Source organism: Sus scrofa, chromosome 6 (assembly GCF_000003025.6).
Source record: "Sus scrofa isolate TJ Tabasco breed Duroc chromosome 6, Sscrofa11.1, whole genome shotgun sequence".
Lineage (NCBI taxonomy): Eukaryota > Metazoa > Chordata > Mammalia > Artiodactyla > Suidae > Sus > Sus scrofa.
In genome coordinates this window covers 13,660,073-13,685,302 of record NC_010448.4, presented here as the reverse complement: position 1 = coordinate 13,685,302, position 25,230 = coordinate 13,660,073, and the positions used below count along the sequence as shown (strand labels likewise).

The window sequence follows — 25,230 nt, the reverse complement described above, 5'->3', positions numbered from 1 at the left end:
CCCAAGGGACAGCCTTCAGGAGATCTCTTACCAGGGCCACTATGCCTCGGGCTGGAAGCAGATCCTACCCAGCCCATGCAGATCTGCTTCCAGTGAGGCCAAGAAGGAGGGGAGTCTCTTCGTGAGATTCTCTTCTAGGGTGATGATTAGGAATGGGACAAAGGGATCTAGTCCCCCGGGGTCAGGCTAAACCCTGGGCTTAGAGGGGGACAGTATCGCCCTACTAAAGGGAGCATCGGGCCCATTGTAATTGTGCAGTGCACAACATGCGGTGCAGTACAGAGCCACCTTGGGAGCGTGGTGGCAAGAGAATTTCTTGGAGCCATCAGCTGCCCAGTGGTGAGACTGGCTCTCCTCCCCAGGGACAGAGAGTGACTACAGTCCTCTGGGCCCCAACACTCAAAAGCAGATATATTCTGCCAGGTTGAGGGCTGTTAGAGACTCTTCAGCCATCCTTCTAGGCTCCAGCCCTAGACCTGCCCAGAGAAAGGGCCAGGCTGCCTCCTCCCCTTCTCCCTGGACCCCGTTCCAGGCCCCAGCTGGCTTCCTGGCTGGCTGCTAGCCCTGGCTTTCACCCCAAAGGGAGCCACTCATAAACAGGAAATGCTTCCTGATGTGATGCCTGCTCTGGGCGCCGTCACCAGCCCACAGGCTGCAGGCCATAGCCAAGCAGCAGTGTCGACGGGTCCTACCAGTGGTGGGGGAGGGGTGCTCATAGGAGTCCTCACTCTTTGGGGCTGGCCGTGGGGGGAAGGCTTGCTGGGCTAGAGGTGGAGCTCCACCAGCCTGTGGCCCTGCCCCACCCCACTGCCCTCCCGTGGCCAGTGCTTCCCACCCCCCAGCCCCCTCAGCAGCCTCCACGCACGCTGGGCCGCTGACTGACGCGGAGTCCTCTGCCCCCTTTGCCCAGAGACGGTCTGAAGGCAGCCCCCAGGTCACAGAACGCAGACTCCCTGAGCATCGACTACGCAGAGCTGCTGCAGCACTTTGAGAGGGTCCAGAAGAAGCACCTGGAAGTGAGGCACCAGCGGAGCGGGCGTGGGGATCACCTGGACCGGAGGGTTGTTCTCTGACAGGCCTGGCATGGAGAAGGGCCCGGGAGTGGTCCCCTCTGCGCAGCGCCCGAGGACCTGCCTCCGGGACAAGGCTGGACCCAGCCACCAGCCTGGAGCAGGGTAGGGGGTGGAGGCTCTGTCCACCCGAGCTCCTCTCACGGCCCAGCCCCCCAGGCCCCCGGCACAGGCAGCTGCACTCTGGTATTCAGACAGAGCTGGCTTCCCACCAGGGTGGGCCTGCAGCCTCAGACACCCCCACTTTCTGGATTCAGGTTCTTTCTAACGCCCTCTTGTAAAAGAGCTTGACCTCAGCCCACCAGAGCTCTGACCTCGTGCAGATGCGTGTGTACACAGGTGTGTACACATCTCCGTGCACACAGGGACCAGCACAGAGGCCCATGTGAATGATGCACACCCCCTGCCCCAATAAAGAAATGACAGAAAAGCCTCCACCCTTGCCTGGCCTGCTCCTTCCCATTGGTACCTCCCTCCAAGCTGCCCCGGCACCTTGCTGCCTGTTCTGTAGTTTGTTCTCATGGTGGCCTCAGGATTGCCAGGAGAGGCTGGTCACTCACTGCGCAGTTACCTGCCAAGGGTGTGGGCCTGGGGCCCAGCTCTCACCTCTAGGACAGGCCCCTTCTTCCTAGAGAGCCCCAAGCACTGGCCTGGCCCCCTGAACCCTGTCTTTCCAGGCACCTCATCTGGCTTTTCCATCCTGATTCCCCCCTGGGGGCGTGGGACATCTCCCCACTGGACGGATGAACTGAGGGAGCCTCCAGAGCTGCTGGATGAATGGCAGCTGGGGATCACTGGGGATGGAAGGGAAGACCCAGACCAGTGTGGGCGTGCCTCCCACATGCGCACCCTTTGATTCGACTAAATGAGCCTGAGCTCCCCAAACCTATAGGCCAGAGTCCGCCTGGCCCCAGGCTTTGGGAAGATTGGCCTAATGAGTTCCCAAGTGGCTATTGTGGGCCCCTGGAGTAGGAGAGAAGGATCTTGTGTGGGCTTTAACTCCAGAGCCCCAACATAGCCCTGGGAAGGTGGGCTTCCCTGCCTGGAGTCTCCAGGACAGGGCCACAGGGTGAACTCACCATGGCCCACGTGCACACACATGTACCCAGGAATCAGGGACTGGGGACAATTGCCCATCTCTGTCCTGCTGGTCCCACCCCCAAGGAAGAAGGTTCCCTAAGGACTAGGACACCATCGCCCCCAAAGGCCCAGCCTGGGCCCCCCCCCCCCCCCGTGAGAGGCGTCATCACTGGCACTGCTTGGAAAAGGAGCCAGAGAACTTCTGGAGAAGGGTCCAAACTCTTCTGTGCCTGGACCCCCGGGCACCGTGCCCCCCTGCTGAGTGTGCTGTATGCATCCTGCAGGATTGCACCCGAGGGCCCCCGTCCGCCCGCCGCCCTCTTGTAAAAGCGCTGGAACCAGCCCCCGTTCGGCCCGAGACCAAAGGACGGAGGCTGGTTTTGAGCTCCTTCCAGGGGGTGGGCGCTCAACCACGGGTCCCACTCCCGCGAGGGAGCCGGGCAGACCCCGCCTAGCGCCGTCCCCGACCCGCGATGGCGCCCGCGCCCGCGCCCGCCGGACCCGCTCGCCCGACCAGTCTGGCGGTGCCCGGGCTCGGATTTCAAAGCCCGAGCTCCCGGCGGTGAATGGGCCGGCGCTGGCCCGGCCTTTCCCACAGCCCCCTCCCGGCGCGGCGCTGCCCCTCCCTCCCTGCCGGCGGCCCGCCCTCCGTGCGCCCACGTGACGCCCGAGCCTCGGCGGCTCGGATTACGGCCGCCGCTCCAGTCTCCGCGCCGAGGCTGCGCCGCCAGCTGCCCGCGCCGCGCCCCCCACGCCGCCTGCCAGCCCCGCCGCGACATGGCCCACGCCGCCCCGCGGCGGCCTGCGATCCCCGAGCGCGGCGCGGCCGGCCGCTGAGCGCGGCCCGGAGGCGGCAGGCCCGGCCCGCCCTCGGCGTGAGCGCCTCCGCGGCCCGGGTCCTCGCGCCCTGCCTGCGCCCCGCCGCCACCGCTGCCGCCCGGCCGGAGCATGGAGACGGCAGAGAAGGAGTGCGGCGCCCTAGGCGGGCTCTTCCAGGCCATTGTCAACGACATGAAGGTGAGTAACGGGGCGCGGCGGGAACGGCCGCCCTGCGGGTGCGCGTGTTCGGGTTCAGGTGCGTGTCCCCCCTGGGGACGCGTGGCGGCGGCGGCAGTGCCCTGCCGTGTCCGTGCGCCGCCGTGTTTGTGTGTCCTTGTCTGAGCGCGTCTGGCCTGCGTCTGCCTTGCGCCTGGGTCTCTGGGTGCCCGTCCGGGGGGGTGTGGGTGCTCGCGTGTCGGGGTGTCCGTGGTCCATGCCCCGGGTCGCTCAGGTCGAAGCGCCCCTTGGGGTCCTGACCCGAGCCTGCGCACACGCGGGCTCCCCGCACCCCAGACCCCCAAACCTTGAGTGGTGTTTGGCGCCGGGGACGACACCGCGGCCCTTTACCGGGTCCAGGGTCTCTCCTGCCTCCGCCCCTACCACCACCATCCCCCGCCTTCCCCCGCCCCTGATGGCCCTGGAGCCCAGACAATGCTGTCACCGCCAAAGCAGGGGAAAATAATAAAGCGGGGAACCGTTAACTCCTTCCCTGCCGGCCTTGGCCTCTGCGCCCTCCCCGGCCGCTGCTGCCTTGGCCCCCGGTCTCCCAAAAAACAAGCCCTAGGAAGCTCCGGGACTCCAGGGTCTCCACGATGAGTGTCCCTGCATGCCAAGGCCTCTGTCCTCACTTTGGGAGGAGGAGGGAGTAGGTTGGGTTGATGCAGCGGCCCAAAGGGAGAGCCTGCTACTGCTGGAGGCTCTCAGCTCCCTTGATTGCCCAAGGTCAGGCTGGATCAGGCCGCCAATTCCTGGCTCACCAGGTGGGGAAACTGAGGCCTGGGAATGATTCAAGGTCATTAAGGAGACTCTTGGACACCGTCCCTGACCTGGCTCCTCACGGTTGATCTAGGGAGTGAGGGGATCCTCTCCAGAAAAGAGGCTGGGGTTGGCAGAGCTGACCCAGGCTGACTAGGCAGAGAGGAGGGCCAGCGTCAGTGACAGAGTGGGGGCCAGGAAGCAAAATTTCTACCTTTCTCCTCTGAGGCAGGACTGTGGGGCAGGGCAGAGAACTGGGCTCCCCAGAGGAACTCCCGAGAGCCCCCACCCTCGCAGCGCATCTCACACTCCCAAGTACAGAGCATAGAATCCTACAGTGACATCGCGGGCCCCTGGAGGACACACTACAGTGGCCCCGTGCAGGCCTTTTGGGGGGCTTCCAGTGCTGCCAGGGGGACAGCCCCAGGGACAGCTGCCACATCCCTGGCCCCCACCTCAGAAGAGACCCGGAGCCACTGTCACCTGGAGCTACAGGGTTAGCAGCATGTATAGGTGCTCCTGCCTGCCTCCACGTGGGTGCCCCCTGAGCGCTTCATCCCCTAACTACCCCCAGGCCCCTTCTGCCAGAGAAATTCTGGCCTCTCTCTGCCTTCAGCAACCCCTCCTGCCTGGTGGACATCACAGCCTTGGCACTGGGTTTCCTTCCTGGGACCAGGCCGCCCAGACCAGCCTCCCTCAGCCATTCCCAGGGCTGGGGTGGGGGTGGCGGGACCTTCCCACACCCTCCTCTTGCTGGCATCCTCCCCGCAAACACTGCAGAGGGCAGCAGCTTTTGCTCAGAGAGGAGGGGCAGGACTGTCTCCCTCCTTCTCCAGACAGTTCGTGAGGAACTTTGGGATGAGACAGAAGGGAACGGGCTCAGGCTGTAGCAAGGGATTCAGCAAGATTTTCCGACATGTGGAAGCAGACTGGGAGAGGTTTCACCTGGGGTGATGCCAACTCCTGATATTCCCCTCCCTGTGACACATGGATGTGTTTGGGCCAGGGATAGAGCAGGGGACCGGGCCACCTGGAGGCTGATCATCTGGATTTGGGAGGCATCCGTGACTTGAGCCACAAGCAGCAGAGTTTCCGTAGAGGAGGGTGGCCAGGTTGAAGAGACTGAGCTTGCCCGTGGGGCCCACCCGGCCTTCCTGGAGGGCCAGGTCCGGGCCGGGGGAGGAGGGAAGGCTGCACCTGAAGCCTGGAGGTCCTGGAGGAGGGCAGGAGCTCAGGGACAGGGAGGGGGTCCTCGGGACCTCTGCCTGCCTGCCATGGCTCAATTAACTCAGCTCGGAGGCCACTGAAGCTGAGAGAGGGGCAGGGACTTGCTCAGGATGATGGGTTTGGGTGCGGCACCCAGGGCACTGCCTCAACCCCAGGCCGCACCTTCAGCAGAGTGAATGGGGCCTCCCCCCAGCACTGGCCCATCCAGAAAATGGGGTCCTCATCTTTGCCTGCCGCCCTGAGGGAGGAGGGAGAATCACCCAGGCGTGTAGGCCCTGGCCAGGTGGGAGAGGCTCCGGCAGAGCAGGTTCACGCGGCCGCTGTATCCGCCAGCATTAACCACGCACCTCCCGTGTGCTGGGCACTGTGCTAGTGCTTTCCATGCCGTCACACTGACCCGGTGACATAGGCACACGTCCCATCCTGGCCTTACAGGTGAGGAATCAGGTTGAGAGAGGTGGCTCTGGCCCAAGGTCGCCCGGGAAGCCCTCACTCGGGCAGAAGCCTGAGTCGATCCCCTGCACCGCCCACATCTAAACCAGGACCAGGGCCCAGTCAGAGAAGCATCCGGGGACCAGGGGCCCTGCAGCCTCCTTGTCAGCCTCATCCCATCGACTCGAGCAGCTCTAATAAGCACATAACCTCTCGCCTTTGGAGCAGCTCGGCGGGCAGAGCTGGGCGTCTCTCCCACCCCCGCGGCCCCTGCCCCCTCTCCATCCTTGCCCACCAGATACTCTTCTCCCCACAGCCCCGAAGCTGGGGGTCCCTCCACCCTGATGTGTAATGACTGGTGACCTTCATCCTCGGTGGCCTTGGGCCAGCCGGTTCATCTCTTTGGCCTTTAGTGTCCAGTAGAAGGGGGGTCATAACAGTATTCATCTCGTCGGGCTGTTGTCAAGATTCCCCGCCGTCGCATAGCGGCCCGGTGCCTGGGCCCCCGCAAGCTCTTGGTCAGCAGCAGCCACCCCTGTTACGAGTGGCGGTGACCCAGATGCCCTGCTGGCCAGGGGGCAGCCTGGGTGAGGGCACAGGCCCAGGGACGGCGGAGGACACTCTCCCGGGGCATAGGCTGCTCCAGCCCCTCAGCCGCCTTGCCTCTGGGGTCCTTCTAAGTGGAGGGGGTGGAGGGCTCGGTCCTTAGAAACCGGGGTGCGCCTGTCCATCTGCTCAGGAGGGACTGGATCTGGCCTCCTCCATGTCCCTCCTGTCCCCTGTCCACTGTGAGAGCCGAGGCTGTGCGGGTCTGGGATGGGGTGAGCCTGGCCGGGCAGAAGCTGTGGGGGCCCCAGCTCCGGGACCTGAATGGGAGTAGGGACCTGTCTCCCTCGCTTCTCCCAGTCCCTTGCCCTCTGAGACTGGCCCGAGGCTCCTGGGGGCCAGGACAGCTGCCTTTGTCTTTTGTTTGTTTATTTTGTCTTATTACTCAGTGAATTTATTACATTTGTAGTTGTACAGTGATCATCACAATCCAATCCCCTAACCCCAGCCAGGATAGCTGCCTTTGGACCCCTGTGTCCACAGCATTGTTTTTCCTCCCTGGAGGTCTTAGGGCTGAGGGTGTTGAGGTAGAGGAAAGGTGCCACCTTTCAGAAGGCCCCCAGGGGGTGCCAGGTCCTTGGAACACCTGCGCTGTGCCCCGCGGAGACATCTCACCCGCACCCTCTCCCCTCCCCTCCAGCCTTTGTGAACTTCTCAAATATTTGCTTTCCCTGGGCACTGGTGGGGCTGGGCTGAGAGCGGAGGGAGTTTCTGAGGCTCCCAGAAGCTGCGCTGTCCTTCCCGCTCCTGCAGGCCGGCCCTGTCCCCAGGGTTCCAGCCTGACAGAACCTCCCTCTGAGGCCTTGGCGACTGGGGTCTCTGTCTTCCTCCTTTCCACTGAAACAGCCTCAGCGTCCAGCCCATCCCACAGGGAAGGGAATGTCAGAAGCACCTTGGGGCTGGGAGCTTGGCTGGCCCGGGGCTCCCCTTCAAGGATCAAGGCTTCTGCAGGGCCCTGGGGCCAGAACCCAGCAGCCACAAGAGGGCGCATCAGCCAGAAAAGCCCCTGGATCACGCTGGACAGCTTGGTGGCCAGGAGCCTGGCCTCCCTACTGGGAAACCCCCCTCCCAATTCAGAGCTTTGGGCCAGGCTGGGATAAAGGCCACACTGTGTCCCCAGGAGGGGAGGGGGACTGGGGGGGTGGAGAAAGGTGGCTCTGTTGGCTGCACAAGGCCCCATTCAGCCTCAGGCCTGACTGTCCCGGGCAGGCTGGCCAGGCCCTGCAGCAGTCCCAGCCTCCTTGGGCCTGGGAGCTCCTGCTGCTGTTGGCCTGGGATGGATAGATGGCCAGGCCGGCAGTAGCTTCTGGGGCACGGGGCGGGGGGCCTCAGTTGAGACCTCGTAAGCCTGGAGCCCCACCGCTGCACAGTGTGCCTCTGCCCCCATGCCATGCGGACCCTCCTGGGCTGTGTCTGGGATCATGGGCCCTCATGTAGCTCAGCCCACATCTCCTGTCAGTCCACTCAGATCCCTGAGACAGGACCTGCCATTGACTGTCCATTCCCCTTTGAGGGAGGATGTGGGCCGCCACTGCAGAGAGGCCAGAGTTCCTGGCAGGGAGCACTATGCAAACGTGCCTGTCCCCAGGGCCAGGCCTTCCTCACGCCCATGGCTCTATCCTGGGTCCTCTGTCTCCCCAGAGGGCCCAGGAGCCTCCCTCCCTGCGGGGGCAGGGCTGCTGTCTCACAAACTGCCCAGAGTATGTTTGGAAGCAGCCTGTGGGTACTCAGCCCAGGTAGAGCCCTGCAGCCTTCGTGGAGTCTCACTTCCTCTCTCTTCTCGGCAGAGCTCCTACCCCATCTGGGAGGACTTCAACTCCAAGGCCACGAAGCTGCATTCCCAGCTGAGGTGAGGCTGCTGAGGGTGCCCCAGATGGAGAGGGGGTGGGTAGAAGAGAGGACCTCTCACCCACAGACCGTCCTGCTGTCCATCTCCCCAGGACCACTGTGCTGGCTGCTGTGGCCTTCTTGGATGCCTTCCAGAAAGTGGCTGACATGGCCACCAACACCCGAGGTGGGGAGGGGGCATGGCTGGAGGTTGGGGATGCCCCAGGTTGGGCTTGGAAGCTGGAAAGGCTGGGTGGAATACGAGCCAGGGAAAGGATCCCAGGCCCAGAGTCGGGCCCTCGAATTCTGCTCCCTAATGAAGTGGGCTTTTTGTGGAGAGAGCCTCTCATCACTAGAGGCATGCAAGCAGGAATGGGTGAAAGGTGACAGGAATGTTACAGGAGGGGTTCCATTTTCACTTCTGGGCAGCTGGCTTGACCCCTCAGCCACAGGTGTTCACCTTCCTAACGGTGAGTCTGACTGTGGCTTCATCTCTCCCGTCCCCATCTGCTGTTCCGGGCGCACACAGGGCAGGTGAATGCTCCCTGTTGGCCTTGCCATCTCCTTTGCCTTCTGGTCCGAGTGACACGGACTGGGGGCCCCTGATCTTTTGGGTGGTGAGAACCGAAGCAGTGGGTGCATGCCTCACTTGCATCTGGGCACAATTGGAGGGGGTTCCCAGTAGGGCGAGAGGGGGTTTTGGTTGGCTTCTTGGATGGTCTTTGGTATGGGCATCTCCCAGCTGGGGTGAAGGGCGGCTCCCGCCCTAACCACAGAGCACTCGCAGCTGCAGGAGGTTGGCACGGCCAGATTGGGCAGGACGTTGGTCCCGCGCAGAGGGGTGGTTGGGTAAATATTGAGGAGAGATCAAATCCCCCGGGGGCAGGGACCGGGGGGGGGGGGGGGGGGGGGCGGGGGAACGCAGGATTGCGGAATGCTGGGGTGGGGCGCCGGTTGCAGGCGCGGCCTTCGCGGGCCTGGCGCGCCCCCTTGTGGCCCGCGGCCGGGACTGCAGGAGCCCCGGCGGGCCCCTTCCCACGCTGCGCGCTTGCCTCGCCAGGGGCCACGCGGGACATCGGCTCGGCGCTCACGCGCATGTGCATGCGCCACCGCAGCATCGAGACCAAGCTGCGGCAGTTCACCAAGTGAGTGGGTGCCGCGGGCGGGTGGGGTGTCGCAGGGAGACCTCAGTGGCGGCCCTGACCCTCGCGCCCCCTCCCTCAGTGCGCTGCTGGAGAGCCTCATCAACCCGCTGCAGGAGCGTATTGAGGACTGGAAGAAGTCGGCCAACCAGCTGGACAAGGACCACGCAAAAGGTGGGGCCAGGGTTGGGGCCCGGCCTCCTGCCCCCTACTCTGCGGAGCGCCCATCACAGTGCTCTTCTCTCTCACTCCCTGCAGAGTACAAACGAGCCCGGCATGAGATCAAGAAAAAGTCTTCGGACACGCTGAAGCTGCAGAAGAAAGCACGCAAAGGTAGAGCCCAGAGCACCCACAGAGGCACAGCCCCCTGGGGCCCCCCTCGGTATCCCCCACTGTCCTCTGGGGTGCCCAGGGCATCGTCCTGGCTGGAGGGGCCCTATCCTGGACACAGGACTCTCCAACCTGTTGGGTGGGGCAGAGGGAGCACCCTGCACCCCAGGCCTGACCCAGGACCTCTGCTCCGAGGGAGGCAGCAGGAGGCCCAACAGGCCCCGGCCCCCCAGGCTCCCCCACCCCCACCCCAGGAGTGGCTCTGTCCATCCGGCTGTCTTTCACACATTCTTTCTTTCTGTCTCTCTTCTCCTTCTCCCAATCCTTCCTGTAGAGCTACTGGGTAAGTCAGATGTCCGTCCCTCCAGCTGCTCCTCCCGTCCTTGTCGCATTTGTCTGTCTCCCCCAGCTCAGGGCCATTGGAAGGAGCCGCTCCAGGCCAAGGAGGAGCCAGGAAGGCGGTCGGTCCAGCGAGGGAGGGGCCTGGGGCACAGTCCCCTTGGGGCCCCCAGGGCCCCTGGCCAGGGATGAGTCCGGGGCCACTGCTGGGTCAGTCTGCCAGGCCAAGAGGGGTTGGACTGGGCAGGGTGGGGGGCACAAGCCCTGGCCGCCCCGCCTCTGCCAGACCCACGCCAAGTCCTTACCTGTCGCCTCCACTTCCTGTCTCGCCATCTCCTTTACATCATCTTCTTGCCTCTCTCTGTCTCTCTCACTGCTTCTTTGTGTCGCTCTTGCTGTCCTTGTGCGTCATCCCTTGAGCTGAGCAGGGGCCCACAGAGATACCCCCCCTTCCCTGTGCCCTGGACCCAGCCCCTCGCCCTCCTGGCCCCCATACCCCCCAGTGGCCTGGCTTACAGCAGAGCCCCCACACTCTGCTTTGTCCTGCCTCCACTCCTCCTCCCTGTCCCACAGGCAGTGAGGGTATCCTGGGAGGTGGACGTCTCAGCCCTTATGGAGGCCTCCCCTGGGCTCCCCTGAGCATAGCTGCTCCAAGGGCAGCCCTGGGGCAGCCCACAGCTCTGCCCACCACAGACCTGGGTGGCTTTGCAGCTTTAGTGTCTTTTTCCTGTGCGCTTGTCTTTCTTCTTTACCTGCTCTGGGGACCAGCCCTTCCACAAGCCCCGGCATCCCGACGACCCTCCCCGGCCCCCTGGTCTCCAAGGCAGTGCCCAGCCCCACGGGCAGGCACACCACCACGGGCCTGAGCCATGGATGCAGTGGGTCAGGCCGGCATCCCCAGCGCAGCCTCTCCTCCCAACCCCCCCAGGGAAAGGAGACCTGCAGCCCCAGCTGGACAGTGCCCTGCAGGACGTGAATGACATGTACCTGCTGCTGGAGGAGACGGAGAAGCAGGCGGTGCGCCGGGCCCTGATTGAGGAGCGCGGCCGCTTCTGCACCTTCATCACCTTCCTGCAGCCTGTGGTGGTGGGTCCCCTGGGGACAGAGAGGCATCCTGAGCATCAATCACCATGATTGGGCTAGTTGAGGTGTCCCTGCAAATCCCAAGATCCAGGATTTGGGACCTCCATCAGCCCAGACAGCACTGGTTGGTGGGAAAGGGTGAGGGAGGAGGCCCAGTGTGGCCCGTCCCTCCAGGGGGCAGGGGCAGGGGTGGGGCCAGAGAGGCTGACCCACTGCTCCATCAGAACGGCGAGCTGACCATGCTGGGAGAGATCACCCACCTGCAAGGTATCATCGACGACCTGGTGGTGCTGACCGCGGAGCCCCACAAGCTGCCCCCCGCCAGTGAACAGGTGCGGCCTGGAGATGGGGCCGAGGAGGGCATGGCTTGCCCTTTTGGGGGACGATAGAGGAGAAAAGGGGATGACATTTGGGGGAAGCAGCTGTACACAGAGGACCATCCTCTGTGGGGATCCAGGAGCACCTGCCCAGGTGAGGGATGGTGTGCCCAGGATCCAGCGGGGGCCTCAGACAGAGAGCAGATGGATCCAAGTGGCTGGGCCCTGTGTCTGCCCATAGGCTCCCCCTGAGTGATGCCCGCCTGCCTGCCACCCATGCCTCGACACAGACACATCTGCCCCCACGTGCCACCTGCCCACTTCACCCCACTACCAGGTTCCAAGTGCGCTAGGGTCAGTCTTACCTGACAGTGGCACAGCAGAGCCAGGATTTGAACCCTCTGGTGTCCTACATGGTCACTCTGGCCTGGCTCCTCTGCCAAGGACGGTGAGTCCTCAGAAGCACCAGGTTCTCCCATGGCCCGGCCAGGGCAGTGTCCCTGAGAAGCAGAAAGGGCACAATCTCCCCAGGCCTTTGCCCAGCCCTCTGGCAGCCCTGCTTCCAGCCCCCTAAGTGAAGAGTTTGCTGAGGGGAAGGGGGCTTCATATTCCCAGGGATCTCTTTTGGGGCCTGGTTCTCAACTGGGAAGACAATGGGGGGGCCTCTGGCCCCCACTAGCCCTGGAACGGTGGGGGGGGGTGGTAAGGCTTTCAGCAGCACAGGGCTTCCTGCAGTGACAGCATCCATGCCCATGTCCAGGTGATCAAAGACCTAAAGGGCTCAGATTACAGCTGGTCCTACCAGACTCCACCGTCATCGCCCAGCAGCTCCAGTTCCCGGAAGTCCAGCATGTGCAGGTCAGTGAGGGTTGAAGGGGGTGGGGAGGGGCAGGGGTACCACAGCAGGAAATGAGGAAGGTCCCTAGAAAACGGCATCAAGAATTGCTTCAGGGCCCTAGAATTCACACCACACCTACATCATTGAGGGATCTGTAAGAATAGGGGGAAATATCACAAGAGTGCTTTCATCACAAGAGTGCTGCTGGTGCAGACGTGTTGAGGGCAGGGGGCAGGTGGCAGCAGCCTCATTTATGGAGCAATAGTATGCTTCAGGTGCCACGCTAAATTTTACCTTTATGTGCTTGTTTCATGGAATCCCAACACCACCATATCAGGTTTGGTGGTGTTGCCATTTCACAGAAGGGGAACCTGAGACAGAACCCAGCACCAGGCTCTGCCAGAGCCAGCACACTCGGGTACAGTGATGAGAACCTAAGATGGGAAGAGCCTTGGAGAACATAGGCTGAGGCTAGAAGCTTACTTTGTGGACACTGCTGCCTGGCTGGTTCCTGAGAGCTGGTGCCCACGCAGCTGCCACAGGCCCAAATCCCAGGCCAGGCTGGCCCCCGAGGTCTTGCCGAGCCAGGGAGAGGCCCAGGGTCTTGCTCAGCTACTGGACAGACTCAGTCAGGGTCGCTTCCTGGGCGGGATTTGGAGGAGACAGTTGAGACTCGAGCAAGAGGCCACTGAGCACAGAGCGAGTGAGTTCCTGCTGTGGAGGCTCCTCTGTGCCAGGCACCCTTTACCCCAGAACCACCTTGGCTGGGCACCTAAGGGCATGGGCAGTGAGCCTGGCATAGCAGTCAGCCACTCCTGCAGGGGGAGGAGGGTCTGCATCAGCTGGAGGCTCTTCAGACCCCGGGCAGGTGACTGCAGGGGACTCCTATGACCAGACATGCGGCTGGGGATATTCTGGGTCAGGCTCAGGAGGAAGGCACCCTTTATTGCCAGGAACATGGTCCAGGGATGAAATGGTTATAAGGAGGTGAGAGCAGCAGTGGGTCCAGGACCCACCCAGACCGTCACCTCGCGGTAGGATTAGGATTTGATAGCGAATAGCAGACTTGAAGAAGAGAGTCTGGAAGTGCTCGGACCTGTGGCTGGGGCCTAACCGGGAACTGCCTGATGCTTGGTGACCCCGTGTCCTCATTGTTAACCTCAGCTCTCCTGTTCCTATTGGCAGAAGAGGACCAGAGAGACTGCCTGGCCCCAGGCACGCTCCTGGAGCACTAAGGTGCTCTGGGGACAGGCACTGGGCCAGCTCTGCATTGCAGTCCCCTGCCCAGGCCCCACTCTGTCCCACGGTCCCAGAACTCCCTCCTCTGTGGCACCTGGATCTCAGGACCTTGTAGTCTGACATTGTCTTTTCCTTCCTTTGCCCTCACCTCTTTCCCCAACCCTGTCTGTCACCCACCCCTCCAAATACACCCCTGTGTCCCCCTGTCTGGTTGCTGTGCCCGCCCCCCTTCACTCCCCCAGTGCCCCCAGCAGCAGTAGCAGTGCCAAGGGTGGCGGAGCCCCGTGGCCTGGGGGTGCCCAAACATACTCACCCGGTTCCACCTGTCGCTACCGCAGCCTGGCGCAGCCAGCCACCGCCACTGCCCGCCTCTCCAGCATCTCCTCCCACGACTCTGGCTTCATCTCCCAGGATGCCACCTACTCCAAGCCCCCCTCACCCATGCCTTCAGACATCACCAGCCAGGTGAGGTGGCATCTGCAGAACCCATTCAAGGTGGGGTACAGTGGCCTCAGGCCAGTCTCAGGCTATCCACGTGGGGGTCCACCTACAGCTGTTGAGACTAGCCTGGAGGTCCCCAGGGCCACCGCACTGAGGACCAGCTTGAACTCACTACCTCATGGCTAAGGACACGTGGAAGATCTTGAAGCAGCCAGCATCTGCTTGCCAGCTCTGAGCCCTTGTGACCTCCCCGCTGCCCAGGCAGACTGTGCGGGAATGGGGGGCCCTAGGAGGCAGCCCCAGGAACCCCAGCACCTGCAGACATCTTAGGCCAGCTCACTCTGAACAGGCTGGCCCCCAGATCTCTTCAGATGCAGGCTCAGATCCTACAGGCTCCATGAGATGGAAATAGAGGGACGCAGCAGAGACAAAAGGCGGTCAGGCCACATGCCCAGGGTGCCGTCCTCCGGGTGTCAGGAGTGCCCTACCTGCATTTGTATCCACTCTGCTGTCCCCCTCCCCTTGTGGCGAGTGCCCCCATTTGAGCTCAGCATTTTATATTCTCCTGCTCTCTGGCCCACGGATGTACCCCCTGCGTGGCCAGTCTCTCCTCCCCTGCTGGCCCATTCCTGTCAGTACACAGACATGCTCTGCTGTCTTCCATCTTAAAAGCCCTCCCTTCCTGCACCGTCTCCTCCGGTGACCTCGTCTCCTTCACAGCAGACTTCTCAGACGCATCCACACTGCCTGTCTCTACCTCATTTCCCATTCACGCCTGTCCCCTTCACCTGTCAGTCATTGAAAAACTAGAATTGCTCATTTCCCCCATATAGTTCTACCCATGTTTGCTTTCTATATTCTGAGACTACTGTATTAGGTGTATACAAGTTTTAAATTGTTAGCTCTTCATTCAATTCCTGGCCTGGGAACTTCCCACATGCAGTGGGTACAGCCAATGCAGGAAAAAAAAAAAAAAATCCAGCTCTTCCAAGTGAACTGAATCTCCTAACATAATGTAGTGGATCCTCTCTTTTGTAGCTTAAAGTCTGTCTTGTTTGATACAGCGATAGCTACTTCAGCTTTATTCTGTTTAGTATTTACAGGAGTTCCCTGGTGGTGCAGCAGGTTAAGGATCTAGAGTTGTCACGGCTGTGGCTTGGACTGCAACTATGGCATGGCTTTAATCCCTGGCCTGGGAACTTTTGCATGCCTGAGGCCAAAAAAAAAAAAAAATCTGTATCTAAACACTCACATGCACACTTATTTATATTATCATTTTCTATCTCTTAGCCTTTGTTTAGTCAGGGGCACCCTAGAGCATATGGAGTTCTTGGGCCAGGAATCAGACGCAAGCTTCACTTGTGACCTGTGCTGCAGCTGCGGCTACACTAGATCCTTAACCCACTGTGCCTGGCTGGGAATGGAACCTGCGTCCCAGCACTGCAGAGACGCCACCGATCCCACTGCATCACAGGGGGAACTCCTCTATCTCTGAGCTTTTAAACTCACAACATGCTTGTTTGAGATGAATCTCTTTTAAACAACATATGCTTAAATTTTCTTACCCAATCTGACAGTCTCTTTGACATTTTTAGTTCATTTATTATGATTACTGGCATATTTAGACTTCTGTCTTTTTTCTTGCTGTTCATTCTGCTTTTTCTGTGCTTTTGTCTTTTCTTACTTTCTGTTTTTCCTTTCCCCATTATTTTCTTTCTACTGGATTTTAAGTTATACTATTTATTTCACTTCTTTTAAAGGTTACCTTGAAATTTTACCAAGCATGCTTAGCAAGATCACAACCCCACCTCCTGAACAATGCAAGCACCTTAACATATATATTTAACTTTGCCACCCACTCTCTCCCCTTATAAGCTGTTACATGTTATTCTCTCCCTTTTTGAAATCATTCCTGCAATTCACATTTTTCTTAATTTCATCATTATTTTGTACATGACAGTGTCTGTTTAGATTTACCCATGTGTTTATACTTTTTTTTATACCATCTTTCTTCTGAGACCACTTTCCTTCTTTCTGAAGCAAACTACATCCTTTAGAAGTTCTTTTAGAATGGGTCTGTAGCAGTAAACTCCCCATTTTGGGGGAGTTTGTCTGTAAACACATATTTTTTTACCCCTCTTTCTTGAAAGTTAGTTTTGCCAGGGACACAATTCTTGGGTGACAGTTATTCTGTCTCTGTTCTTTGAAGATATTTTCCCCACGTCCTGGCTTCCATTTCTGGTTGAGAGGTCGGCTCTCTGTCTGCTGTTGTTACACCTTTGTCAGTAATCTGACCTCTTTCTTTAGATTTGCTACCATGTGTCTAGTTGTGGATTTGTTTTTATTTAACCTCACTTGATATGCTTGTGTTCTATTTATTTTTTTTTTTCCGTTTGTTCTAGGAATTTTGAGCCATTATCTCTTTATTCTTATTTCTCTTCTTTCTGTTCTCTCCTTCTGTTTTTTTGTTGTTGTTGTTGTTGTTTTGTTGCCGGAGGCCAGCTCTGGTGGCCAGGGAGTGTACACTTTTCCCGACAGGAGATGGACAGCATTGCGAATGTAGATACGGAGACAGCCTCTTTGTCCCTTCTTTTAGGGTGCTGGACTGCTCAGATTTTATTGGCATAAGTGGTTGATTATATAGACAGTTTCTAACTACAGATTACATCACAGTGTTAAAAGTACATTGGTTAACTTTTACATGGTACAGCAGCTATACATCATGTTCTAAGATCTTTATCTTAACTAAACTTCGTGGATACAATTTAGGGGCAATTAGGTACAATACATCATGTTTTAAGATCTCTATCTTAACTAAACTTAGTACAATTTAAGGGCAATTAGATACAATACATCATGTGGAAAGGAGGAGACTCAGTACAAATCATCCCATGGCCAGCCAGTCTTTACAATTTGAAGAGGTCACAGACACAAGAATTTGGCATTCGCAAATCTTGTTTTTAGACTGGTGCTTATCTTTAAAGCGTTGTGGCAGGGAGACAGTGTAAGAAAATATAAACCAACTTAACTAGCTATCACTTAAAAGCTTTTAAAATCAAGGACAAAATTCACAGCTAGGTTTCTTGGATAATATGTCTAACTTCTATGAACCTCACTAAGATCCTAACTCTAAAGTTTACTATATAACTAGTTAGTAGGTAAACACTATGTTTTAACTAAGTTGGACTTAAATAGGGGAAAGTCCTTCAGGATGATTTCTTATTATATTATTGTTGTAACTTTGTTAAATCACAAATCACCACAGGAAAATAAGAATGGAAAATAAGAATAATAAGTAAATAATCAGGAAAGACTGAGGAAAACTGAATAACAAGTGAACAACAGAAAAGACTAAGTCATCCATGGGACAGTCCCCACTCAGCAATGCAAAATGGAAATTGTTTCCTGGAAAATTCAGTTCCCCACATTGTCTTCTGGGGCCTGTCCTCGGAATTCCACCAAAGAGGCAGACGTTTCCTTGATTAGGAATTTAGGAATCTGCCCTCGGAATTTTTTTTTTTTTTTTTTGATTAGGAGCTTGTCCTCGGAACTGCACCATTCAGGCAAGCTCCCTTCCTCAGCTCCTTGTATCTTCTTGGTTCCCCTCCCCACATTTTGTTTTTTTGTTTTGCTTATTAGGGCCACACTCGTAGCACATGGAGGTTCCCAGGCTAGGGGTCGAATCGGAGCTGTAGCTGCCGGCCTACACCACAGCAACACAGGATCCGAGCCATGTCTGCGACCTACACTGCAGTTCACGGCAATGCCAGATCGAGGCCAGGGATCAAACCCACAACCTCATGGTTGCTAGTTGGATTCGTTTCTGCTGTGCCACGACGGGAACGCCCTGCTTCTGTATTTTTCATGTGTCAGACCACTCATGTCAGCACAGCAGTGGCTTATTGCTGTTCCACATCCTCATTAGTCCTTGGTATCCCCATTTTAGCCATTCTGGTAGGTATTACAGTGATGGGGCCCTGTGTTTTCAGTTTGCATTTCCCTGATAACTCGCGAGGTTGAACACCTTCTCATACTTCTAAAGGCCATGTGGATGGCTTCTTGCGAAGGACCTGTTCAAATCTTTTGCATGTTTTTCTACTAGATGTCTTTTTCTTGTTGATTTGTAGAACTTTTAGATTGTGGATACAAGTCTTTAATCTGCTATCTTGGAGTTCTCTTCATGGCTTAGTGGTTTAATGAACCCGACTAGGATCCGTGAGGATGCGGATTCGATCCCTGGCCTCACTCCATGGGTTAAGGATACTAATGTTGTCTTTTAATGACCTAAAGTTCTTAATTTTATTATATGTCCAATTTTTTTCTATTATTAGTGCTTTTTTCTGTCCTGTTTTGAGATATTTTTGTGTACTCCAAGGTCACAAAAATGTTTTCCTCTAAAAGCCTTTTTGTTTTACCTTTTTTTCTTTTGATCTGCAGCTCATCTGGAATTGATTTTGTGTGTGGTAGAGGTCATTTTTTTCCATACGAGTATCTAACTGACACTCAAAAGACCATCTTTTCCCACTGCAGTGCAGTGTTGCTTTTGTCTGTGCATGTGAAGCTGTGACTAGAGTTTGTATTCCGTTCCACTGGTTGATTTGCTGTTCTTGGACCAATACTACACCATCTTAATTATTGCAACTTTGTAAACTATCTTGATATCTGATAATGAAAGACCTCTAGCTTTCTTATTCTTCAGTATTACCTTGTCTATTTTTTGGCCCTTTGCACATCCATATAAATTTTAGTTTCAGCTTGTTAGTCTCCACTAAAAACAAAGCCCATCTGTGATTTTGACTGAGATTACATGTTTCTCCATTTATTATGGCTTTACTTTCTCTCAGTATTTTGTAGTTTTCATGTGAAGATCTTGCACATCTATCACTGGATTTGTTTCCCCTGGGTATTTGAGGTTTATTGGTGCTATTTTAAATTATTTTGGCTTTTTCACATTCCTTTGATAGCTGCTGATACTTGATTTTTTCCTGTATGTTGATCTTGTATCCAATAACCTTCTTAAACACACTTATTAATCCTATTAATTGTAGACTCTTTTTGGAGTTCCCATAAGGTGCAGCAGAAATGAATCCAACTAGGAACCATGAGGTTGCAGGTTCAATCCCTGGCCTCGCTCAGTGGATCGAGGATCCGGTGTTGCCATGAGCTGTGGTGTAGGTCACAGACGCGGCTCAGATCTGGCGTTGCTGTGGCTGTGGTGTAGGCCGGCAGTTGTAGCTCCGATTAGACCCCATAGCCGGGAACCTCCATATGCTGCGAGTGCAGCACTAAAAAGACAAAAGACAAAAAAAATTGTAGATTCTTTTGAATATTCTACATACAGAATCATGTCTTTTACAGATAACCATTTTCTTCATTTCCAGTCTCTTTGCTTGTTACTTCTTTTTCATGCCTTATTGCACCGCTAGGATTTCCAGTGCCAAATAGAAACGGTGACAGTGGGCATCCTTATCTCTTTCCAACCTCAGAGAGGTATTGATATTTTTGAGATACTCTTTTATCAGATTAAGGAAGTTCGTTTCTATTCCCAGTGAATACGTATTTTGTTTTTCATGCATGTTAAATTTTTCCCACTGAGTTTTCCAAATACTTTTTCCCTTTTTTTTTTTTTTTTTTTTTTTTGGTCTTAATTATATTGGTAAAATTCTAAATGTATTTATTTCCTTTGTGTCCTCACGTGTAGAGTTTTGTTTTTTATTTTGGTCATTTTGGTTCATCATTAACTGTAAAAAAAAAAAATTGGGAGTCTAAATCAGAATGATTTGGAGAACTTTATTTGGTGCAGAATCTGGAGAGGTGCTACTGACTGATACCCTCCTCAGTAGGGTGAGCTCGTCACCTGGCCATTTGACCAGCCTTTCAGCCACAGTGCCGAAGTCAGCCTCTTCCCTGAGAACCATCTTGGTCCCGTTTCTGCCCTTGCTGTTTTTTTTTTTTTTTTCATTCTTTATTGTTTGAATTGAGGGGCCTCGCAGGGTACCTAGTCCCTGCCACTGTCCAGAGCAGGAGCCTCCCAGGCACCCTGGGTTCCATCTTCAGTGGGCTTCCACCCTCAGCATTCTGTGAAACTCCTCTGGAGGTCTCTGCGGACACCCCTCCGCCTCATCTGACGGACCCCCAGCAGCCTCAGCACTGCTGACCCTCCTTCCCAAGGCAGGTTCTTCCCCTGATTCTGGGCGGGCTTGTGGTCTTCCTCCAACTCCACCAGCAGCTCCCGTCACTCTCCTTTGTGGGGCCTTCTTCCTCTTGCCCAGCAGTGAAAGTCAGCTTCATGTCCTTGAACCTTTTCTCTCACAGCCCTCATCCGGACTACCTAGGTGACCTTCTTACGTCCCATGGCTGCTGGCTTTGTGGCTCCAAGCCTGACTTCTCCCTACACTCCAGACTTGTCAGTACAGTTGCACCTGGGCATAGATACCTAACAGGCAGCTTAGCCTAAGGCATGCGGATGGAACCCTGGACTCCATTCCTCCCCCGTGCCCGACCTGCTCAGAAAACAGTGACCCCCATCAAACCAGCCGTTGAAGCCAGCACCCCCCATTCCTCCTTAGGGTCTCTCTCTCCCCCTGCCCACGACATCCAGGCCATGAGCAGCCAGCCCTCTTGTTAATCCTCAACGTGTGTGGTTCTTGCCCTGGGCTGGCGGGTAGGTCACTGACCATGGCGTGTGCTCTGGGCGCTGCATTCCGTTGCAGACGCTCACGGCCGTGGTCCTGGGGTGTGAGGGGCAGGGTGCTGAGTGAGAAGGCCCTGCTGCATGCTGCTGCTGTGACCAGATCTATTCTCTCCTCTCATCCGGCCTCCCCACCCCATCTGCCTGCCTGCTCGCCTCTGCGTGGCAGAAGTCCTCCAGCTCTGCATCCTCCGAGGCCTCAGAAACCTGCCAGTCCGTTAGCGAGTGCAGCTCTCCGACCTCGGTCAGTGCTCCCCACCCACCAGGGCATGCAGGGAGGGCCAAGGTTTGACCAGAGGGGTGTGCACACAACACCTGCTCCCCAAAAGACAAGCCACCCGGGCACCACCACTGCAGCCACTCCCCACACACTCACATCTTTCCCTCTTGGGGCGCCTTCTCCTGCCCCTGGGCCCGGCAGGACTGGGGTGTCACAGCATCCTCTGTGCTCTGCCATTGGCCATGATCCTGAGCCTGAGGTCCCATCTGGGTTCGGAAACCCTGAATCTCAACTTCACAAGGGCCCTCTTGGCCATGGGCAGCAGGACCCAGGTCCTCCTAACACACCTGTCATGGTCTGCAGGACTGGGCCAAGGCCAGCCCTCACGAGCAGCCCTCCGGCACCACCCTGCAACGGAGGAAGGACCGAGTGGAGCTCCTCCGAGACACAGAGCCAGGCCCAGCCAGCGGGGGCGCCCTGGGCCCCAGTGGAGAGGAAGCCCCACGACCCCGCATGTCCCCTGCCACTATCGCAGCCAAGGTAAGCGGCAGCTCCCAGGTAGCCTCGCCAAGGCCCCCCCTTCACTCCCAGGTCAGCGCCAAGAGGCCTGGCAAGGGGTCCCAGGGCTAGCTCCAGCCGCCTCTCGGGGCCTGCCTGCGGTCTAGACTGAAGGGGAAGCGGAGAGCGGGGCTTCACTCTGCAGTCTTACCACCCCCAGCACGGTGAGGAGGTGTCCCCCGCAGCCAGTGACCTGGCCATGGTGCTGACCCGAGGCTTGAGCCTGGAGCACCAGAAGAGCAGCCGGGACTCACTGCAGTACTCCAGCGGCTACAGCACGCAGACAACCACGCCCTCGTGCTCCGAGGACACCATCCCCTCCCAAGGTAGGCCCTGGGGTCCGGGGGCAGGCGGCTGGCCCTTCCTGAGGCCCCAGGCCCATTCCCTCCCATGCCCCGCAGGCTCCGATTACGACTGCTACTCAGTGAACGGGGATGCAGACACGGAGGGCCCGCCGGAATTCGACAAGTCATCCACTATCCCCCGCAACAGCAACATCGCCCAGAACTACCGACGCCTGATCCAGACCAAGCGCCCGGCCTCCACCGCGGGGCTGCCCACCTCCGGGCTGCCCACCGCCTCGGGTGCACCCCCCGGCGTGGCCACCATCCGCCGCACACCCTCCACCAAGCCCACAGTGCGCCGTGCGCTCTCCAGCGCCGGCCCCATCCCCATCCGGCCGCCCATTGTCCCTGTGAAGACGCCCACAGTGCCCGACTCCCCCAGCTACCTGGGGCCCACGAGGGCGGGCAGCGAGGAGTGCGTCTTCTACACCGATGAGGCCGCCTCGCCTCTGGCGCCGGACCTGGCCAAGGCCTCCCCAAAGAGGCTCAGTCTGCCCAACACAGCCTGGGGCAGCCCGTCCACCGAGGCAGCCAGCTACTCCGGGCAGGGCTCCGGACTGGCAGCTGAGGACGAGGAGCAGCAGCAGCAGCTGGCCGCCAACCGGCACAGCCTGGTGGAGAAGCTCGGGGAGCTGGTGGCGGGCGCCCACGCCTTGGGGGAGGGCCAATTCCCCTTCCCCACTGCCCTGTCAGCCGCGCCCGTGGAGGAGACGCCCACCCCACCCCCAGCCGCCACCAGTGACCCCCCAGCTGAAGACATGCTGGTGGCCATCCGGCGTGGGGTGCGGCTCCGCAGGACCGTCACCAATGACAGGTCGGCGCCCCGCATCTTGTGATGGTGCCAGCCTCCCACCCTCTGGCCTGGGTGAGGCAGGTGGCCCAGCAGGCGGGCAGTGGCCGCTCAGAGAAAAGGCACAGTCAGGAGAGAGCAGAGCCAGGCAAGCTTTTTTTTTTTTTTTTTTTTTTTTTAAAGTCACACAAGGCAAAGCCACTTTAGGGAAAGAGACACCCAGCTGGAATTTCAGCATTTAAACAAGAAGTGACTTCTCTAACAAACCTCACCAGAACAGAGCCTACAGACCTTGAACTGGATTTGGAGCCTGTTTCCTATTTTCTTGCCTACTCCTGTTCCTCCTTTCAGGCCCGGCCGTTTCCACATGTCGGGGAGCCCCGGAGCCGTGCTCCCTGCCCACCGCGGAGGGGCCAGGCCAGCCTCTGGCCATCCCATCGGCCTGGCTGGGCCCACAGGGCCACGGCTTAGCTAGCCCAGCCCACCTTCTCCCCGTCTCCCCAGGGTCGGAGCCCTCGGGCTTCTCCGGAATGCTGGTCCCTCCCCGCGGACGCAGCCCCCTCATCTTCCCTCTCCCTTCCCTGGGCCTCTCCCAGGCCCCTCTCCCTCAGGGAGGCAGTGTGGCCGTGGAAGGTCAGGGGCCCAGTCAGCCAAGCATCTGATTTGACCCGAGAGCACAGAGCGGCTGGCGGTCTGGGAGGTCGGTTGAAGTTAGGAATGAGCCCACCCATGGGAGAAGGGGGCCACGGGCCTAAGTCAGTTCTGTGGGGAAGAAACACGGGGAGCTTCTGGAAGGAAGCTGGGGATCCTGAAGCAGCCTCCCCTTCCCCAAGGTGTGGCAGAGGTAGGGGCTGGACAGCAGGGAAGGAGTCCAGAGGCCTGGGGGGCATCTAGTCCCCCAGGAGCTGCTTTCGGATCCCACTGTCATTTGGGCACATGGAGACTTTAATTCCAGTAGCACTTTGGTCATGGTTTCGGCCACCTTTGGGGGCTTGGGGCTGGAGTTAGAGTTGGGGGGAGGGTTCTTTTGTGAATATGTAATAAAATGGAGCTGACTGGACAAGGACTACGTGTGGGGACAGGGTAGTGGGGACAGGGTGTGTCCAAGAGTGCCTGAGGGACAGGACGCCCCACCGTGGCCTGGAGGGCCCATGGCAGGAGGGGGAGGGCCAAAATGGCTCCCAGGGGGCCGCTGTCTCCTCCTGCGGCTGGAGCAAAGCCAAAACCAGTTTGGAAAGGGCTGGGCCTTCTGCTGGTCTGCTGCCGACCAGGGTCGGGGGTAAGGGAAGAGCCAGGGGAGATTGGCTTTGACTCTCTGTTGTCAGAGGAGATGCCATCCCAGGGTGGCCCCTGGCATCCCTGTTCTGTGCGGGAGTGGGGGGGAGGGGGTGCACCCTTCTGCCCCCAAACCGTGTCACGCCACCTCTAAGCAGGTAAAAGTATGTGTGCCAAGGGCGAGTGGAGGGCTTCTTGTGTTGCCTCCCCCCCCCCCGCCCCCCACTAAAGGGCAGCAGGGTCACGGGGCAGGGGCCTCCCGGGGTCAGGAGAGCTGGCTTTTCCTGGTCTGGACGGGGCTGGGGTTCCTGGCAGCCCCTGTGCCGGGAACTGGGGGCCAGGCGGGGCGGCAAGGCGGCTCTGGGGACCCAAGGATACCCCTGAGTGGATAGAGCCCCACGGGGCCCCCAAAGGCGGGCGGAGAACGGTACCTGTAAGTCGCTAGGTCTGAGAAAGGAGCCTTGCTGAACGCACCACACCTGGAGGAGGGTCCGGGAGAGGGCGGGCCTTCGGGCGGGGAGAGCGGGGCCGTTTTTGAAGCCTTGGGGGCGGGGCTTGCACTGCCCTCCCCCCAGGGCTTGCCCAGGTGGGCTGAGGTAAGATGCAGGTCATATGAGCAGGGTAAGGGGCCGTGCGGTGGGTGGGGGTGTAGCTGAGTCCCCAGGAGGAAAAGCTTGCCCCCTGGGGAAGAGGGTGGCTTCCGAGACCCAGAGAGGGGGTGGGTGTGGCACAGCTGCCCCCCACACCCATAGTCCAGTGGCCCCCTTCCCCTCCAGGCCACCCCGGGGCTGTACATAACTCCTCCATCCCCCGAGCACCTCTCGTCCATTTAGTGACCACCTTGTAGGCCCACCCCTTTGGGATCTGAGCCAACCATCCCGCATCACAAACTTTGGTTTGGGGGACTTCTTTATGTTTGTTTCATTTTTCTTTTTGTACAGAAAAACATTCTTTTCAAAAGCGTCTTTTGACTGAAGTAACTTTCTGGTGCTGTTGTTAACTTGTTCCTTTTTTTTTAATTTATTTCCCCACCACAGGCTTCCCCTCCGGGTTCCTACTCACATTTTCTTCCCTCCACCACTCGCCCCACCCCCACCCCCCCATCTGAACCATTTTGTTTCCTTTCTTTCCATCCTTTTTTTGGGTAAATTATCCTCTTCTCCCCACCTCCCCGCCACAACTCACCCTCCCCTTGATTTAAATAGTCACTGCTACAAGTAACAAATGCACTGTGAAGATTCCAGTATTAATAAAGTTGTACTGTAATTAACACCCTTGCCTCGCCTGGCTTCTTCCGCTACTGCTCACCCGCGGCCCCTGCCCATCCCAGAGCCTGGCCTGGGGGCAGGGGTGCAGGCTCCTTGCAGGGCTCCGTGTTAAGGGGGCACGAGTGGCCAGGTCTTATGCCAGGGCCCATGCCTTTGAATGCCTCAGCTCTGTCCCTGGTCTCGAGGCTGCCAGAGGGAGGGAGAGAAGTCGGGTGGCCAGGAGGCACTGTTGGGGATCAGCCCAACAGCCCCCGCCCCCTCAGGCTGCCCTAGGCGTCATGGGCTGGGGCAGGGCTCAAAGGAACTCAATCCTTCAATT

General features: G+C 57.9%; 3 protein-coding genes across 12 annotated transcripts in view; 2 read left to right on the top strand and 1 right to left on the bottom strand.

Moving 5' to 3' along the window:
* The window catches only part of VAC14 (Vac14, PIKFYVE complex component), a 107,447-nt gene extending 105,944 nt beyond the window's left edge, over positions 1–1,503 (top strand). Inside the window, exon 19 of the mRNA XM_021093808.1 lies at positions 911–1,503. Within this exon, the coding sequence (XP_020949467.1) occupies positions 911–1,073 (163 nt within the window). The 3' untranslated portion in view covers positions 1,074–1,503. The remainder of the gene's footprint in view (positions 1–910) is intronic.
* MTSS1L (MTSS1L, I-BAR domain containing) lies at positions 2,992–24,915 on the top strand. Of its 4 annotated transcripts, none has more exons than XM_021093811.1 (15): positions 2,992–3,167; positions 7,997–8,058; positions 8,150–8,223; positions 9,097–9,181; positions 9,261–9,352; positions 9,437–9,511; positions 9,843–9,851; positions 10,776–10,933; positions 11,155–11,262; positions 12,008–12,105; positions 13,663–13,789; positions 20,626–20,700; positions 21,040–21,216; positions 21,395–21,560; positions 21,636–24,915. In XM_021093811.1, the coding sequence occupies exons 1-15, from the start codon at positions 3,099–3,101 to the stop codon at positions 22,412–22,414; spliced, it is 2,154 nt and encodes a 717-aa protein (XP_020949470.1). In that variant the 5' UTR covers positions 2,992–3,098; the 3' UTR covers positions 22,415–24,915. The 4 variants fall into 4 exon arrangements, with proteins under 4 accessions (XP_020949470.1, XP_020949468.1, XP_020949471.1 ...); XM_021093809.1 differs by having other exon boundaries at positions 2,999–3,167; positions 13,567–13,789; XM_021093812.1 differs by lacking the exon at positions 9,843–9,851 and having other exon boundaries at positions 2,999–3,167.
* IL34 (interleukin 34) overlaps positions 5,439–25,230 on the bottom strand; it is a 91,117-nt gene continuing 71,325 nt past the window's right edge. For 4 of the 7 annotated variants that reach the window (XR_002344415.1, XR_002344411.1, XR_002344417.1 and 1 more), the window contains 6 exons: positions 12,569–12,727; positions 12,050–12,169; positions 11,613–11,747; positions 11,191–11,302; positions 10,153–10,942; positions 5,439–9,430 (listed from right to left, as the gene is read on the bottom strand). The gene's annotated coding sequence lies outside the window, so the exon portion shown is untranslated. The other 3 variants (XR_002344412.1, XR_002344413.1, XR_002344414.1) reach the window with 3 other exon arrangements.